The 18,544-nt window shown below is 31.9% G+C and overlaps 1 protein-coding gene across 2 annotated transcripts in view; it reads left to right on the top strand.

The window, feature by feature from the left end:
- The window catches only part of LOC145279681 (DNA polymerase epsilon subunit 4-like), a 144,436-nt gene that overhangs the window by 92,727 nt on the left and 33,165 nt on the right, over window positions 1–18,544 (top strand). For both annotated transcript variants that reach the window (XM_080130954.1, XM_080130953.1), the window contains exons 2-3: window positions 2,378–2,462; window positions 10,055–10,096. In XM_080130954.1, coding sequence (XP_079987080.1) covers window positions 2,378–2,462; window positions 10,055–10,096 — 127 coding nt within the window. The remainder of the gene's footprint in view (window positions 1–2,377; window positions 2,463–10,054; window positions 10,097–18,544) is intronic.

An 18,544-nucleotide genomic window follows, 5' to 3' on the forward strand; every position in this document is an offset into this window, starting at 1 on the left:
AAAGCCACATGATTATTAAAGAGTGCTTAATGGAGGATAGAGCAGGTATATAAAATGTTGGTTACATATGTGCATACATGTTTCAGTGGAGTCCTAATGTGTATATATATATATATATATATATATATATATATATATATATATATATATGAAACTTTATCTGTGTGTGTGAGTTCGTTCCTTATAGACTCCGAAATGGCTGGACAGATTTTCTTTAAAATTTACAGAACTTTAGTGTATAAGTCTGGGAGTGATCTTAGTTAAGGTTTGTCTCAGAATAATAATAATAATAATAATTACCGATAATCGAAACCATTATTTTAATTTATCTATCATCAGTAAAGCTATTTTTTCCATGTCGTTGCTTAACAACAATGATAGAACAACAGCCAGTGAAAATTCTACTGTGGGTAAGTTAATAGCGTGTTTTTTAAAAAAAAATTATTTTTTTTTCATAACATTCATAACATGGTCTGTAGGTTCAAACACTGCACGTAAATTTCTTAATTTATTTTTCATTAACTGCAAAGAATTTTATAAGACTTGAAAATTTACGTGTTTTTTACATGACATGGTCTGTATGTTCAAATCCCACATGTAAATTTCTTAATGTTTTTTTTTTTTTTTTTTTTTGTTTTCATTAACTGGAAAGAAGTTATAAAATAATTTTATAAAAGAAACAGTAGGTTCTCTAAAGTGTAATTTAGAATAACATATTTTAGACTAGGTTACTGCATGGAAGCATGTGAAGTTTCCTCCTGGCCGAGTTCACAGATTTCGATGACAATAAAAATGTAGGAGTGTGAAATATTCATTGATCATCATTCAATCCCGGGCAACGTCAGGTCTTCCTGCTAGTATATATATATTTAAAGAAAAGAAAATTTTATGAGTATCCAAAAAATGACCATCTCACATTGCCATCTTGAAGAAACAATGGGAGATAAATGAGCAATAATTAAAATTTGTCAGATCAGCCTTGCAATGGCTACAATTTCCCATTAATTGTCTTAAATCGTTAAAAAATGATTTTATTTATAAAAATAACACTACTTGATCAATTTACATAATTTTTGGAATATGATATTTTGTTTTGTCACAGGTACGTACATCAAAGATTTTTTTTTTTTTTCATATAGGGGAATTCTGGACAACCACCAAAAATACTTCAAGTTAGCTGCGACTTATGCTTTGATGTCATGTGCAAAGCAACATGAACAAACTTATCTTGCCACTATAGATTATGTATATTTAAATATAATTTGCTTTACTTACACAAAATATATTTTTGGTAAATGTTGCGAGTCAAAATAAAACTTCCATTTCTTCTTCATCATTGTTTGTTTTACATACAGACATGTGTTGTACTGCTTTCAGAAATTAATTTTGAATTTAACCTTATCCCTGGCTAAATTTTTATTTATTCCTCTTTTCTTCAGGTTCATTTTTATTATTTATGTCAATGTTTTTATTCATTTATTTATTTTTTTAAAGAAATCGCTCCAGACAAGGCATAAAGTCACTTGATGTAAGGAGCTAAAAAAAAAAATACTTTAAAGTTAAAAACTAGCCAATGATTCTGACCCAGAAAACAGCAATTTTTCCTCCTATAGGAAATATGAGGTCTAATGGACAACATAAGGAAATCAAGAGTTATGAGGCTGCTGAAAGTAAACCTACAGTTCACGTGGTTTACTCTCCTTGTAAACTGAACCTGCTACCTCAACTGTTCTACATCTACTAACCCAAGAACTTTCATCCATTCTTTCAACATGACTATCACCATCGAAGCATCCTGCTATGAACACATCTCCTATACTATTTAGATTTAATTGACAAATTTTGCTTTCCAATATTGCCTAAAACTTTTCTGATCAAATTTACTTTTGGAAAAAAAAAGACAGTTGCCTTTTAGTAAGAAATAAAATCATATAAATTGTATATACTTGATTGCATTCTCGATTTCAATATAATTCTTAAATTCATCTCTACCTCAGAAATAATAATGTAGTGATTATATACCATTTTGATAATTATTTTTATTACCATAATACTTTTCTTTTAAAATGATTGTTTGCATCCCATCAAAATTACCAAAGCAACTACACAAACAATTCTCACTTTTTATATAATATTTTGAATCAAATTGTTCCTTATATTATCTACTTAGTATTTCTGCATTATTTATAGATATATATTGAAATGGCCACATAACATTTATTATTATCGTTGATTGATATTGTGTTTTATTTGTTTGTTTTTTTTTAATTTTGTATGATTTTGTTTGCCTCCTCAACATTTATCATTGTTTTTTTGTTTTTTTTTAATAAAATGCCATTTTCATCTGCCTTCAATTTTCGTCTATTATCTTTTCCAGGAATTGTTTGTCCAACATTTATCACGAGAAGCAGTTGTCTATACATTCCAAGGGAAACGAAAAACAATTCAGCGGAAAGATCTTGGTACGTTTTGATAAAACAAAAGATATCTGGTCTTTTTTTTTTTCTTAATAGACAAAACTAGGAAGAATATATAAGTGACCTTGTGTGTGCAGAAAAGTCTCTACTAAACTACTTTGTATTTTCAATTTTTGATCTACAGATTAAAAACGTACTATTTCTATGCATGCGCAAATATACATTTATATTTTTAACATCATATTAAGTTTTTATATCGTATGGATTTAGATCAGATGGTAATGAATAATGCTAGAAGAGCTATATGTTTTGGTTTTAATTCTAGCTAATGACACCTAAGTTATTTACTTTTGAAATCACTAATCGCTACTATATACTGGGTACAATATAATAATCAGTAGAATTGACTCTATGGTAATAATAATAAATCTGCATAAATTAAAATATCATATTTAAGCATATTTTACGATCAGACAGCGTCGGACGACTTGCTAGTTTAATAATGTTCACGACTGTTATCTCCCTTGAATGTTAACCTATTGAGTTATCTCCCTTGTACTTACTGAATTTTTCAGGTGTTAAATACTCTATGACGAAACGATAACTTATTATTTGTAAAATACTTTTAATAGAAAAAAACGAAAATCAATTAAAAAAAGTACTTATTTATTTGTCTTCACATGAGAACAGTTAGGTTGGTTTTATATGGGAGGAAAATCCACTCTTATCCCCTCAAGAGGCACTGAATTGGAAAAAAATAATTGCCACAGTTTAAGGAATTTTTTCTTCAGTCAAGATTTTTGTATTAAGGCTTAAGAGGGAATATTTTTTTAGAAAATAGTTTTTTTGTTTTTTTTTATAAATAAAAATAAACTCTCAGCTGAAAGTTGTGACTAAATCTGTTTTATAGTTTATTTGAATCATACTGCAAGAAATTATATTTTATGCTGATGGACCCAGATCACCTTAAAGCAGTTTAGTCAAATGACATGCTAAAATTGCTTGAATAGCAAATCAGAAGCAGCAACTATTCGTGCCTAGTTTTATCATGCGTCAATAGTAAAACCCGTCAGTTACGCATGATATCAAGCAAATACAAGCATTAACCTAGTGCAGGAAAATCTAAAAACAAAAATCTAGACTCATTTAAAATCATAAATTCAGACAAAAAATGAAATAGAGATTACTGTTTACTTGCTAGGAGTTTTTACACAAGTTATTATAGGTGATCTCTCGCTAGTAAAAACAGATGGTATTCTCTGGGTATTGTGATAAGTCTCCCCAAATTTCCAGTACTCTCTGTTTCTTTCTGTCACCATCGCATTACATTTTGTGTTCCCGCATCAGCAGTGCATTTTATCATCATATGTATTCTTGTTGTCTTTCAACTTCCATCTAACACCATGATAACCAAATACTAAAAAAATTCTATGAAATTTTAGTAACTATAAACCGCATGAGAATTCTACTACTTTCTGTAGCTTTTCAGTCAAGCTTTAGATGGTGTCCAATGCCATTGTCTGTGAGGCCAACCATATTTTATTTGGTAGGAGAGGTACAAAAACTAACAAAAAAAATTTTATTATAAAAGAACCAAAAAATACAAAAAAGAGATTGATTTTCCTAGAAAAACATTTTTTTCTAAGAAAGTAGGATATCAAATAGTTTTTTTTTTTTTTTTTTTTTTTTTTTTTAAACATTTATCAAAGCAGTCACAATTCCTTTAGGTTCATTCTCTCTCTCTCTTTTTTAATGGAAATCGCTGAAGACAAAGCATGAAGCCACTTAATGTAAGGAGCTAACAACATAAAATAAAGATAGGGGATGCTCATTTGCTTTAGTCTTGAAAAGACGAAGGCTATATGTAGGAGTAAAACAGTAAGAAGAGAGTTTCACAAGTTTTCAGTTCTTGGAAATAAGCTACTTAACATGTTCCATCTATACTTCCAGTCGCTGCTATTTTATTTCAACTTAGTTTTATTTGGTTAGCTATGTCTATTAGACAACTCTAAGACAATGGTCGTCAAACTTTTTTTGCTGCGGGCCAGATAACTGAAAAAAATGACGAACGCAGGCCGCATAATTATTTTATTCAATACTTGCAAGCCAGAACGGAAGCTCGTGAGAAAAATGACCAAAAACTAAGTTTAGCATTCCTTGTTTATCATATAACATGTTTATTTACTAAAAAGTTATAAAAAAAAGTGACAACAGCAAAAAGATAGTTACATCAGACATAATACGCATATATCCGAATCTTACAAACTAACCAGCAGAAAAGATTTGTGGCTTTCAAGATATCATCAATCGATTTTGTTTAGGATTGCTGCATGCAATCAAAACAATTGTTTTTAAATGTTCATCAATCAATCACGTTAAATATGTTGACTTAACATATTTCGTTTTTAAAAAGGCTTGCTCACAGATATAAGTTGTTCCAAACACTGATCCTGTACCAGCAACAAAACAGGATTTAGGGGTCACTAATGAAGCTACAGCTCACCAAAAGTAGGGGAAAGCTGGGAGAAATGAAATGCTTAATTTAAAGAACAAAGCAATCGGGAGGTGTCTGCAAGCATGAAAATCTCTTAGTATTCTAAACATAATATTCAGATTAAAATTTTATCAAAGTTTTGTGTTCCATGCGTTTTATCAAGCAAATTCAATTACTGTCAGCAGGATGAATGAACTGACGTTGCAGGTCAGATACATTCCACGGGCCGTTGTTTAGTGACCCCTGCTCGAAGATATTTCTTAATATGTCAGGGGTTTTTTTTGTTTTTTTTCATCATTCCCATTATTTGTATTATTAATCCTCATTTTCATTCCAATTTTTCTTTCTGAGCTTCCTCTTGTGCTCATACAATTACTGATATTACAGTTGTTATTCTTATTTACATACTAGCAGGGTGATCAGACGTTGCCCAGGATTGAATGATAATCAACGAATGTTTCACACTCCCATATTTTTATAATCATTAAAATCAATGAAATAGCATATTTTTCAATCAAATCATTTGATTGCTTGCTCTAATTAGAGACTCATCACGATGCACCTGGACAAAGTTTCACATGCCTCTTGCAATGACTAAGTTCACAATATATTATAGTCTACATTGCACTGTAGAGAACCTACTGTTGATTTTATAAAATTATTTTTATATATAATGTCTTGCATTAAAGTTTAAAATGCAAAAGTCAAGTATCATGCTTCAATTGTGCTCTAAACAGAAACATTCATTTTAAATTTGCCCTTGTCATATCAAAGAACTTACTGTTGATTTTATATGCCTGGCATTACTAGTTGTGCAGTGATAATGACTTGAATTTAAGTTTAAAATGAAAGTCAAGTATCATTGTGTAATTGTGCTTTAAACAGTAATTTCAAACACGCTTCTGTCATATGTGACATTTTATGTTGATTTTATATGTTGGGCCTTTCGGCCTGTTTGGTAATAAAACTTCTCAAATGTACTTGTGATGTTAGGCTGTGTAAGATGTTAACCTTGGTCAAAATCGCCTGTTCTTTCTTATCTCCTATTATTTTGATTATCGATACTTATCGACTGACTTAAAACAGTGCCAAGCACATAAAATACCTTCGCATGAATTTTAGAGTCCATAGGGAACAAACTCCCAGACACATTATAGTATAATAGTAGAGATTAGGATCATTATCAGTGATAACAACAGGTAGTGTATTTCCTGGAGTCTGAGTGACAATAAGTTTCCTTAAATTTCCAGCACTTTCTGCTTCTTTTGATAACTGTCACTTTCTCATAATAGTTGTTTACCATTGGTTTCTAACTGATTAGAGCCATTGGCCTTCTCTGAAATTTGAGTGGCAATAAAACTCCACAGTATCACAATACTCTTCAATAGGGCAGGTCGATTTGCAACTTTTTTTCAGAAAATCAACATGGCACTGGTGATGATGGTTGGGATTTGACGTGATAAGAACATATACCAAAAATTAGATTCCCATCTTGAACAGAAAATTGAGCATTTAATTTTAAAAATTGTGTAGAAAAATGCTGAAAAATCTTTCATTTTCATAGCATTTTTCACAACACTGACTTTGAAATTTCACTATTTTTTATAAAATATCCAATTAAAATTGATATATTTATATGAAATACATTGAAAGAAAAATAAATACATGAATTATAATTTTAATTAGGAATCACAACTAGAAAAATATCTAAACTTTTACTGCATTGATTAAACACAAAATTGTAAAAAAGCTAATTAGCAACTAAGTCTTTTAAATTTCACAATTCAAAAAGATATGTGTAGATGTATTACACTATATAATAACTTGATACAAGTTACAGAACCATGTATTTCAATTTTTTATTAGAGGCAATAATATAAACTTATAATAGAACTAAATTGTTCTGTATAATTTCCTTTTGAGGAAAATGAAGGTCTAATTTGCTGGCACGATGACTTTGTAATAATGTGTGTCTTGCTTCCTGCCCATATACAACTTTTTGAGAAAAAATCAATCAAATTTGACAAGTGTGTGGCTGCAAAATTGATAGCAGTAATGTTTTTTGTTTATTTTATTATTTTTTTTTTATTTGAAAACCCTTATTTTTTATATTTTTGCGATGTAAAACTAACTATTGTTTGGGTAAATTAAGAAAACTAATAAAATTTAATGCATAAATATTTACCTAATGGACAAAATCGTTTGAATGCCTTCTTCTCTCACATCCAATTCATCTGAGTTTATCATCGATATTATATTTTCCGGAAGTAGTGCAAAAGCACAATATTTTGAACAGTTTAAAACAGTAATTTAGATTTCAGTTAACTGTTTTGTTCTCTGAATCCTATCAAAATATACTGTTGTTGGTTAAAAAAAATATCGTTGGTTTGGATCTCAAACCAACTAACTGCATACACTTGGATGATAAATTTGACCAAAATGTTTAATTTATCATAGAGTTTGAGGATAGACACATCTGGTCCATAAACACATTAACCTTGTGGCTTAAGTTATGTTAGCCATCTTCCTTGATTCAAGGGCCCAATTTTCTAAGTTAGCTTCTCCACAAAAAAATGCCAACAGCATACTCAAAAAGTAGCTTCTGGTCTTCACATTTAAATTATGTTTCTTCTTCTGTCAGATAATGATGATCGGGAGAGGCACTAATTTTTTAGAATTCTACTTGAGGCAAATCTTGATAATTATTGATACAAAGTTTCCCCAAAGGACCAGTAAATGTTGTTAGGCTTTTTTATTGTTCCATCAATTAATTAAAAAATTGCTGTAAATGGCAGTTCTTCTAGTGGAACCTGAAAATTGGAAAATTTGCATGTTTAATAATAGAGCTAGATTACATAATAAATACCAATATATTATTTTATTTTGCACAAAAAAGGAACATAATTGCAGGTGAAGCTATAGAATTAATTTTACCTCCTTGTTAGGAGGACAAGTGCAGACTGTGCCCTGTTTGACAATTTTCAGTCCTGCACTTTACTGCAAAGTCATCACATCTCAAGACAGAAAGTTTACAGCTACAAGAAGATATATCAAACAGTCTGTCTAGATGTTCCTTCATTTTTTCACTTTGATTGCTGCAAGAGATTTCCTGTCAATCTGTTTGGCCCTCTTATAGCAAAATATATTTACCTTCTGTCCTATATAATGTTACCTTAACAAGGGCAATTCTGGATTGACTGCTTGGCGAATACTAATTATTTCCTTGGCAATTAACTTAGAAATCTCACTATTTTTTAAGTGGGGATAACTGTTCTCGAGGAAATAACTAAACTGGATGGCTTGTCGTGAAGTTGTGGGTGCTGTTTCATCCAAATGACAAGGTGGACCAGCAAATTTTGTGAACAACGGGTTAAAACTGAACATCATGCTTTTACTGACCTTCTAATCTGAAAAGTAAAATAAATAAATGGATTATAACTGAAGGAAACTGTATCAGGCTATCTTCCAGTTTCATACGTAAAAAAATAAGCACTGGTTATAAGAAATAATTAAAAACTTTGTAGAGTTGAATTAGATGTATTAAGAGAGAGGACCAAACCAAATCAAATCAGACACATAGTGTTTAGTTTAGACATTTTTAGCAGATTTTAGCTCCTCCTTCAATAACATGAATTTATCCATAAATAGATTCCTTCTTGATGTAGCTGTGCCATTTTAAACTAACGTTTAGAGTTTGAAAAATCAGTGCTTGTCCATCTATGTTACTATGCTATTTTTAATAGTATTTTCAAGTTAAATTTAATTTTTATGAAATTTCTGTTTATTAAATTTTTAGGTGAAAGTACAGAATACTTACAATACAACCTCCTTCCCATATTAAGAATGGCTTTCTAAATAACAAATTTATTTTAGATGCACAAATAACGAAAAACCTTTAAAGAAGTTTCCTTATTTACTCGTATTAATCTTTGTAGGTTATCTGATTTTAAAACTATAATTTTAGAAGAAAAACACTGCTTAAAAACAATTACTCCCTAAAAATAAAAGAAATTAAAATTTGGCACTAATTTTCAGCAAAGTATTTTTTATTAAGTAAAAAAAAAACTTTTTTATTTTTAATATAAAACTGGAGTATTACCATATTTTAATTAAAATTTCAAATGGAATTTGATGTGAAATATTAGGTTGGTGCAAAAATAATGTTTTTGACGTTCGTTTAAACGTCCAAAAAATGCCATTATTTTTGCACCAACCTAATAGAAAAACAAATTAAATAAGATAAAACGAATATGTTTAAATTCACTGCAGACACTTGAAATATAATAATATATATTTTAAACAAGTCTTTTTCGTTTTCCTTTCGAAATGGTTAAGCCTAAATCATAATGTTTTCAAATTAAATAATAAACAAACGTTAATTTTCAATATCAATAACGAGCGTGTTTTGTGACGGTGAAATCTAAAATGTTTCTGAAATGAAAAAGCGAACTTTGGTCGTTATTATTTAAAATATAATTTTGCCTTTACACTTAATATTTATTTTATTAATTCATTATCCTCACTCATTTTATTTAAAAATGTAGTTTAAAACATATTTTAAATAATGATTCCATTTTCTTAACAGTATGGATTGTTTGGATAGTTCTTAACAATTCACCGAAAAATTTTTAATCGCTTCAATTTTTCAACTTTTAAAGTCATTTCCTCAAGCAAAGATAACGATTTTGAGAAAAAAATATTTTGTGTAGGTCTTTTCTATGTTAAACCCCAACTATCATCACCATTGCCTCGCCGGGGTTCCAAAATCGACCTGCCTTACTCTTCAAATCCTTCCAGTAAACATCTGGATGGTGTATTCTTTTTGGACACTTTATTACCATTTTCTGTGACATTAACCAATCATGTATTTTTATTGGTTTTTCAAATAATAATTACCTTTCTTGTTACAATTTAAACTTTCTTTTTTTAGTAAAACTCAATTTTTTGATAATTGTCTTCAAAAACTGAGCGTCAAAAATTTTAAATATAAAGAAAAATTAAACCGTTTTTCATGAACAAAATAAAAATATTTTAATACTTTATAAAATATTGGTCTCTCCTCTTAGATAATTAATCATTCAATTTAAATAATTTCTATATATCTGATTGCAGAAATTTCATTTCCCATTTCATACTTTTCTAGATTGTGCAGTTGACAGAACGGATTCCTTAGCATTTTTAGATGGTAAGTAGAATTTTTTTTTTTTTTTTTTTAATTGCCATTTTAATTTGATCTACTTTTTTTTCTCTACCAAAGTGTGATAAAAAAAAAAACTCATAGTAGTCAACCTTGGTCGAGTATGACTCAAAAAAAGTTTCCTTTTCCAAAATTTCTACCTGGGAGAAGTGATGGTCCTGGTAAACACAATTTGACAACAGTATTTAAATTAGTACATATTTATCATCCATAAAAAGATGAAATGCCCATAGAGAAGCCTCGGTTACCAGAAGTTATTTATCTCTTTCCCATGGCAGGATGATGTGGCACAAGGGTTGGAAAATGGGATCTGAAAAACCAGCACTCTAGTTTGCAAAAAATGCCTGAGCAGCCCATCAGCATTCCCTGTACCTTGGGCGATTAACAATAAACTAACCCTTTCTCAAAGGGAGAAAGCAAGACCTGGGAGGGTTGACCTCCTAAAACTGCACAGGAACAGAGACCTACTTCAGTCAACAGAGAACAAACCATCTCAATAATAACCTAGCTTTATTGGTTTTGGTGTCGACAAATCATCAATAATGGTCAGTCATATCACAAAGTGATGATTGTCTTGTCAAGAATTATCTCCCCTTTGTCATACTCAGAAAATATCCCTCTCTTTCAAGAACTGCACAACACTGCAGTGGTAATTATTTTGAATAGGGTGGCTCTCCTAGAACTGCATAAGAATAGAGACACACCTCAGCCATCAGGAAACGAGTCATCTCAACAATGTCCTAGATTTTTTTTTACTTTGGTGCTGAAGGAAAACAATGTTTCGGCTTTAGCCACTAAATAATGTACCTACTCTAGTATCTATTCAAAATAGGTACTTACCTTCAATAATTGATTTTATAATCCTAAAATTGCATATAGTGTTATTTGTCATAATTTATAAATGCATATTTTACAAACAAAAAAATTTTTTGTGACAGTTTTGATAGATACCTCATGAAGCAATTCATTTTCTTTTTTTAACCTGCTATTTACAGGAATGAAAATTTTTTTGTGGATCTTTGGTAAGTGAAGAGTTGCCTCTTAGTTACTACTACAGATCCAAGTAGATAGTAATTGCTGTCACGGTTCCGTTTATGAGTTTAATCAAATTTATTCAGGGTATGACATGAAAGTGCATCCAATAGCATACATATTAATTATTATTTTGCGTAACAAGTTAAAGATATTAATGACTTGAAAGTCATAAAAACTTTCTTCCAAAATGTCTGGATTCAGCATTAAATACTCCAAAAATGTTGCGTTTGTGTGCATTCATAGCAATGATCACCTCATATTTGTGCGAATTTGATACTTGATTACAACATCAGTCTTAGCGTCAATTATTTGGTCTTTGTCACTGCTGTAACAAAAGTATTTTCCTTCCAAATGAAAAGAAATATCTCTTTTCATCTGAACAGTCTCTTGTTTAAGCCCGAAAACCACGTTTTGTCATAGACCAATAGAGGCTAAAATCAAACCTCCTTTGCCCATTTCACTAGAACATATATAGATATCACTGTCATTTTGGGTAGGCTACACAGCCAGCGTACATAAAAATGATGGGCTATTTTATCACTGGACATAAAAATTTACTGACCAAGGAGTTCTGTTATCTGGAATTAACATTAATTTTGTAGGATTTCAAGTCTTGAACTCCTGTTTACTATAAGCTATTATTTTTAAAAGAGCCCAGTCGATTTCTTGGGTGTTCTCTCTTCTCTTAGCTAAATATTTTTCCCATTGCAGGTTTGCCGTCTGTGGCATGCATCTATGTATCCACTGAACATGCAGTATTGTGTATGTTAATACGCAATAAGATAAAAAATATTCATTAAAAAATGAATTTCTGGTTTCTGCAAAATAATATTTTGGCCTTATTATCATTCTTTATTTTATTGTATCCTGCATGTCAAAAGGGTTCTTGTCCAGAATTCCTCCTATATTAAAAAAATAAAAATCTGTATTATACACATACACATGATGAAATGAAAATATATTCCAAAAATTATGTAAATTTATAAAGTCATTGTATTTTTATAAAGAAATTTTTTAGCGATTAATGGGAATTTGTAGACATTATGGAGCAGACAAAGATAATGTAAAACATTTCATCCAAGTGTACATATGACTACCAGTCTGTAGAAAGAGAATTGGGACCAACTCTGTCTTTTGTGTTACAAGCATTGGCTACACAAACAGTGCAGTAGAATTACACACAGATTAAGAGACCTCCAATATGGAGGAAGTATATTTGAATGGTGAAGCTATTGATATTAAGAAGTTTTGTTACTATGAAAACACAGGTTAGAACTGCTGTTAGTGTGATTGCTAGATTTAGTAGTGGATGAAGTAAGTTCATGGAAATTCTGCCTTTTTGAACCAGCAGAGTGTGTTAGAAATTTGCTACTGGAACTCTATATGTATGACCACTGTCAACCAAGAGAAGAGTCTTATCAGGCATATGTACGCAGTGTGCTGATGTATGGAAATGAAATCTAGCCAATGAGGGTTGAAGACATATGCTGCATGGGAAGTTTTAGAGTTGGTTAATGCTGAACAATTGAAATAATAGGGTCAGTTGGCAGAGGAAAACCAAAGAAAACATGAGAGAAAATGATAAGGAAAATTAAAGAGAAAAAAATGGATAAAAATTTGGCTAAAGATAGACTAGTTTGGAAGCTAATTTCTAAAAATTGTTCAACGCATGACAGCATGTAAAATGGACGTTAAATTGAATATGTTAATAATCTAACTTCTGTGATTATCCTACTTTTTAATCTTTTTCTCATTTTTATGCAAAACATTATGTTGAGAAAACTAAATACTAAAAAGCCCTATCAAAATCCGATGTACAAAGGGAGGCTACTCCAGCTAAACTATCAACTTAATAGAAAAATATCTGAAAACTAAAATACTCTATTTTCAACATTCACATGAGATTTAGATAAATAAAACACATTAAAGGTTGGGTTATGACCAAAATGTACTATTAGAGAAGGAGAAATTCTAGATTGGGGAGATTTTTATTTGTCTTAATCCAGAATATCTCTTTGTAAAACTGGATTTTCCCTACATTAAAAACTGACTTTGCATTTAAATGTGTCCTTGTAGAGAGGCAAGTAAATAAATAGGAACACAGTGAAGGATTTAAAATATTGTTATGAGTCGAGAGTAACTTTGCTTGGGCGAAATCCCTATGCAGAATCCATGACTCTATGGCATGTCATTTTCTCTTTACATTGTTCACAAGACATTAATAATATAAAAAAAAAAGAAAATAAAGCTATGTCGTCTGTAAGAGTTATAGCCCTTTAATGACACCTTGTTCGGTTCTTGATCAGTCATGCAATACTCAGTGGGTCAAGAGGAGTGAAGCACAAGAAAATAAAATCTGTTCTTTGCTAATATTATAAGAAAGGATTTCTCAAGTCCAAAAGTAGGAACATTTAAACATGCCTGCCATACAAACTTAGTTTAGCTGTTCATTAAGGATCAGGCAGGATTAGATATGGAGTGGGGGGTAGAAAACACAAAGTACTTAGCTGATTGATTTCTGCAGTAGCCATATAAAATAAAATGTCCAAATGAAGTAACATTTCCAATTGCAAAATTTTCCAAGAACTCTGTGCACAACAATACGGTTCAGGCATAATCAAATCTTTTACTTCATATCTCTTCTAAAAGAATTTGTATTGTTCCTGCCAGTAAATATTACTGTTGGCTTTCCTTCGGCAAGTTATTCCTCCTAGCATAGCGGAAGATCAATTCTGCTTAGATTTGACTTTTGTGACTCCGTGTGTTGCTTGGCGTAAGCTCCAGGTTGACTGTTAGCTGATCTTAATGATCTAGGCTGAAGCAATAATCTTTCCATCTAGCGGTTTCATGTTCATGCATATTATTATGGGTAGATCCGATTGAAATTCCAACATGGGTTTTAAGTTCCTTTGCAATTTTGTGCAAACTCTACAATCAGCTTCACCATTTTTTCCGCAGGTTCATCCCTGTGAACTGACTTGGGCACATGACGTTAGAGTTCGTTACGCCATGTATTCGCATAAAGCGAAATTGATGAGAGGCTAGACCTTTTGCGTCCTCTCCATATGCTGGCTACAATTAAATTGAATTTTTTTAGCTTTTTGTATCAAAATGTCCTTGTTGGAATTACTTCATTCCCTTTCTCCTTACTTTTTAGGAAGAGGGATAACACAAATAGAGAGACAGAGAAACTGTCACTGGGGTGTAGGTGGAGTACTCTGTATAGATCATTTTTACTTAGATTTAGGCCGTGAGCATTCAGAGGTGGAGTTTGTTGGCTGTCTAGTCTATAAAGGAGAGTGGATCTAGTTTTCCGGCATTATAGCTCAGTCTTGATTTTGTGTCACAATATATATATAATATTTTTATTGCAGAAATTCCCCTCTGGACCAATATACCATAGGTTTGCAACAACAGAGTCCACATTCAAATTTATTATGTCTAGAATGTTAGCCACTATCTTATGTAACTTTAGAACAACATTTTAGATATATTTAGTCATCATAATAAAATGCTACATTTTACCCTAGGAGCAAAAGCATCATAATCGCACCATCTAAATCTATATGTAAATGACAAAGTTCTCTCTGATTCTCTCTCCTCTGATCTTGAGCACGTGGTACAGTGGGGGAAGAGGTGGCTGGTTACTTTTAATGCATCTAAAACCAAACTCCTATTTTTACATCGTCAACATTCTGATCCCCATCTGGCATCAATTGAAATGGATGGCTCTCGTCTTGGGGAGGCTTCATGTTTTGACAAGCTTCTGTGTTTGATCTTTACTCCTGATCTGAAATGGAACACTTACATCAAGTCTGTTGCCAAGGCCGCTGGGAAAATAGTGGGATCCTTCTACCGCTTCAGAAGATATCTCACTGCTGATGCAATTCTCTATCTATATAAAAGCCAAGTACGTCCAAGGATGGAGTACTACTGCCACATCTGGGCAGGACCTGCTAAAAACAGCTTATCCTGCCTTGACAGAGTACAAAATAGACTTTGTGGCTTAGTGAGGGGTGCCCTTTTCTCTTCTCTGCAACCTCTCTCCCACTGAAGAGATGTTGCGGGTCTGTCTTTGTTTTATCGTTACTTCCATGGCAAGTGCTCGTCTGAACTCCAATCTCTGGTCCCCCCCTCGCCAATCTTTCACGATAAACACCCGTCTAGTTGAAACCACTGTCAATAATTTTCCCCACTCTTTATCTGTGTCTAAATCAAAATGTAGATTCCATGAAAAAAGTTTCTTTCTTAGAAGTGCACGACTGTGGAACTCCCTTCTGATTGCCTGTTTCCCACCTGACTACAACTTGGATGTGTTCAAGTCCAACATAAATAAGTTCCTGATGAACTGCCCCCTTAAGTAAGACACTTTATCAAATCTCCAATACTAACGATTACTACGATACTATCCCATTGATTACTGTACACACAATAACCCTTATCCCCGAGTGGCCTCCAGGCCTTGATAAGTTGTGACCACCATGTAAAAAAAAAAAAAAAAAAAATTTTTAAATCTTTAGAGAAGTAGTTCCTATTTTTTCCTCCTAAATATTAAGTCTTCCTACCGCCTCCCCTCGTCGACAGGGAAATATACATGTTCTACAGATAGTACTTTACACCGTCATTACCTGCGTCAGACAAACATATATGCCATTACCTTTAGAATCACTAAATAATAACGTCTCCCTTGTGAGAGTCCCCTGCCTCTGATTGGTCATTCAATATTTCACTTGTTTTATTTATTTGTGTTCATCAATGTAATACTGTTTTCATTTATTTCTTTGCATTGCCAACTGTTACTTTGTTTGTTTATTTATTTATTTTTTTTTTAAACAAGTATCCATTTATGTCAATACAAACAGCCTACTGTAATACTGTCTTTATTAATTTCTTTTAATTTGAAACTGCTATTTTCTGTGGGTTTTTTATATATAAAAGTTCCTTTTCTTTGCTATTCTGTCGAAACAAACAGCCTACTGTTACACTGTTTTTATTTATTTCTTTTCATTGCCAACTGTTATTTTCTGGGGGGGATTTTTTGTTTGTTTTTTTTTTTATAAAAGTTCACTTTCTTTGATTTACTGCATGCAAATATCGTTTCTGTTTTGTTTTTCGAGAGTTAGTTTTTTTTTTTTTTTTTTTTTTTTTTTTGCACAATAACCCAGCGTCATTGAAACCATAAAAATAACTTTGATAAGCCGCTTTTGTTTTTTGCCTAATATTTTACACAGGCTTTCACCTGCAGAAATGGCTATTAAATAATTTATTAGGACTGAAACTTTTTCTTATTCTGATCGCCTAAAAAGGGGGGGGGTCGATGTTTTCACAATGCATATGTCACAGTTTGATGATTAATGTTCGCTTATTTTTTTCAAATATTCATACTTTCCAGCTTTGGACATTCATTATATTCTTTTTTGATTTATTCATTCAATGAATCGAACTGAAATAATCATGTGACTATTTAGCAACCAAGTACAACCGTGAGGAGAGGATACTGTTTGGCTACTATTACATACTTTCGCCTAACACATTATTAACAGATGCTGTAATGGAAAAAACAAAAACATTCACTACAGAACGTAATAGTGTTAAAAACAAATACAACCATAATAAATCGCTCTAAAACTTTAACTACTGTTAATCTTAACATTATCCTATTGTTCCTACTTATTTGCCTACCCACAGGGCCAGAGTTACACACAAGGTTGGGGAAAATCCAGCTCCCCAAAAAGGGGCATTCTTGATAGGAACAAAAATTAAAATTGTCTCAGTCATGATGGATTTCTCTTCCACTGACCAAGAACAGAAAAGGTGAAGTGTAGTATCAGAACAGATACTACACTATAAGTATAAACAAATATATGTAACCTCTTCTAACACTCGATAATTACACAGACATAAAAATAAATCAACTTCTACACATGATGTAATTCTGCTAAAAAACAAATACAGCTTCTGGGAAGTATTGATGATCGCTCACCATTATTAAAATTACATACTGGAACCCTTAAAATTTTGCTACGGTGATCTCTAACAAAACGATGGAATCAAACATATTGCTCTTTCCTTGCTCAGACAGAACACTCTCAACATGTAAACACAGCATTGGTTGGTCAATGTGCACTGATTGTCCAATCTCGAAAGGGTGTTTATTCCGAAAGTCGTTCTTAACATGGGGAGGTTACGGGTGTTTATTCTGAAAAGCATTTTCTTATTTTCAACCTCTCTATGTTAAGAACAGCTTCTGGATTAAGCAGGTTGAACAACCAGTGCTGCACATTGATCCATTGGTTTAATATAGGTTAAAACACAATAATATTATGCAGGTCGGTTTCAACGTACATTATATTGACTATTGAAACACTTATTTGTTTTCTTACCACTTTTACTTTCTGTGGAATATTTTATTATTTAGAAGATGTGTTACAGCTAATTTTTAGAAAATAATGCTTGCAGCATACCGAGAAGAAAACCACTGGGCGACTTGAAATTCACTGTCTTCGGTAGAAAGTAGTTATCTACCTCTGTTTTTGCTAGATCTAAAGTGTTAATAAATGCTTTCTATATAATCACCCAGTACCTGCAGACTATCAACCCAAACCAATACTAATCACCAGTAACCAACAGTGACGGCAATCACAGACTGTGGCTAGTGGATGCCAGATTATTCCATTTGGCTTACGGCCACCAGTAACAATTCTGTTCTGGATCTGTCATGCTTCCAATGGGCAACACAGGTTAACAGGTCCTATATATATATTTTAAGACATTGCAACTTATAAGACATGCGTAGATTGGTCAGTGTGGTTTTGGTCCCTCGTCCCTTTAAGGGTCATTTGTATACATAATCACTGCTTTCTTAGGAGTCATGTGAGCCAACCTATATAAACTTTGGGATCCTGCTTTTTTTTTTTTTTTTTTTTTTTCCCCCCTCACTGCTACAGTTAATGTTGGTTAACAGTTGACTACATTACCAGACAATCTCCAAATGATTATCGCCAGCAAAGCTTTCTTTCTACGACTGAATGAACTAGCATCTGTTGAAGAAAAAATGGCTGCTTTAAAAAAACAAACAAACTCCATAGCTATATATATTTAGAAATTTAAGAAGAATCTGAATTGGTAATTGTATCAGAATCGTGAATTCGAAACAGAATCTGTGATCGGAATTGTCACATCACTAATATTTACCTTTCTTTATTATTTTCTCGAGTAAAATTATTCAATTACTTTACATGGTTGGTGTTCCTTTTTCTTTAGAGGCTGTCATTCCAACTCAACATTTTGGACTTTTACATACAATCCTATTTTTTCTTTGTGCAAGAAATGAACTTTCTTCTGGGAAAAGAAGTCCTCATAATATGGTTGTTAAATACCTGTTAAACAGAGGAAAGGAAA

Source organism: Euprymna scolopes, chromosome 7, assembly GCF_053919585.1.
Source record: "Euprymna scolopes isolate OS-2025 chromosome 7, ASM5391958v1, whole genome shotgun sequence".
Classification (NCBI taxonomy): Eukaryota; Metazoa; Mollusca; class Cephalopoda; order Sepiida; family Sepiolidae; genus Euprymna; species Euprymna scolopes.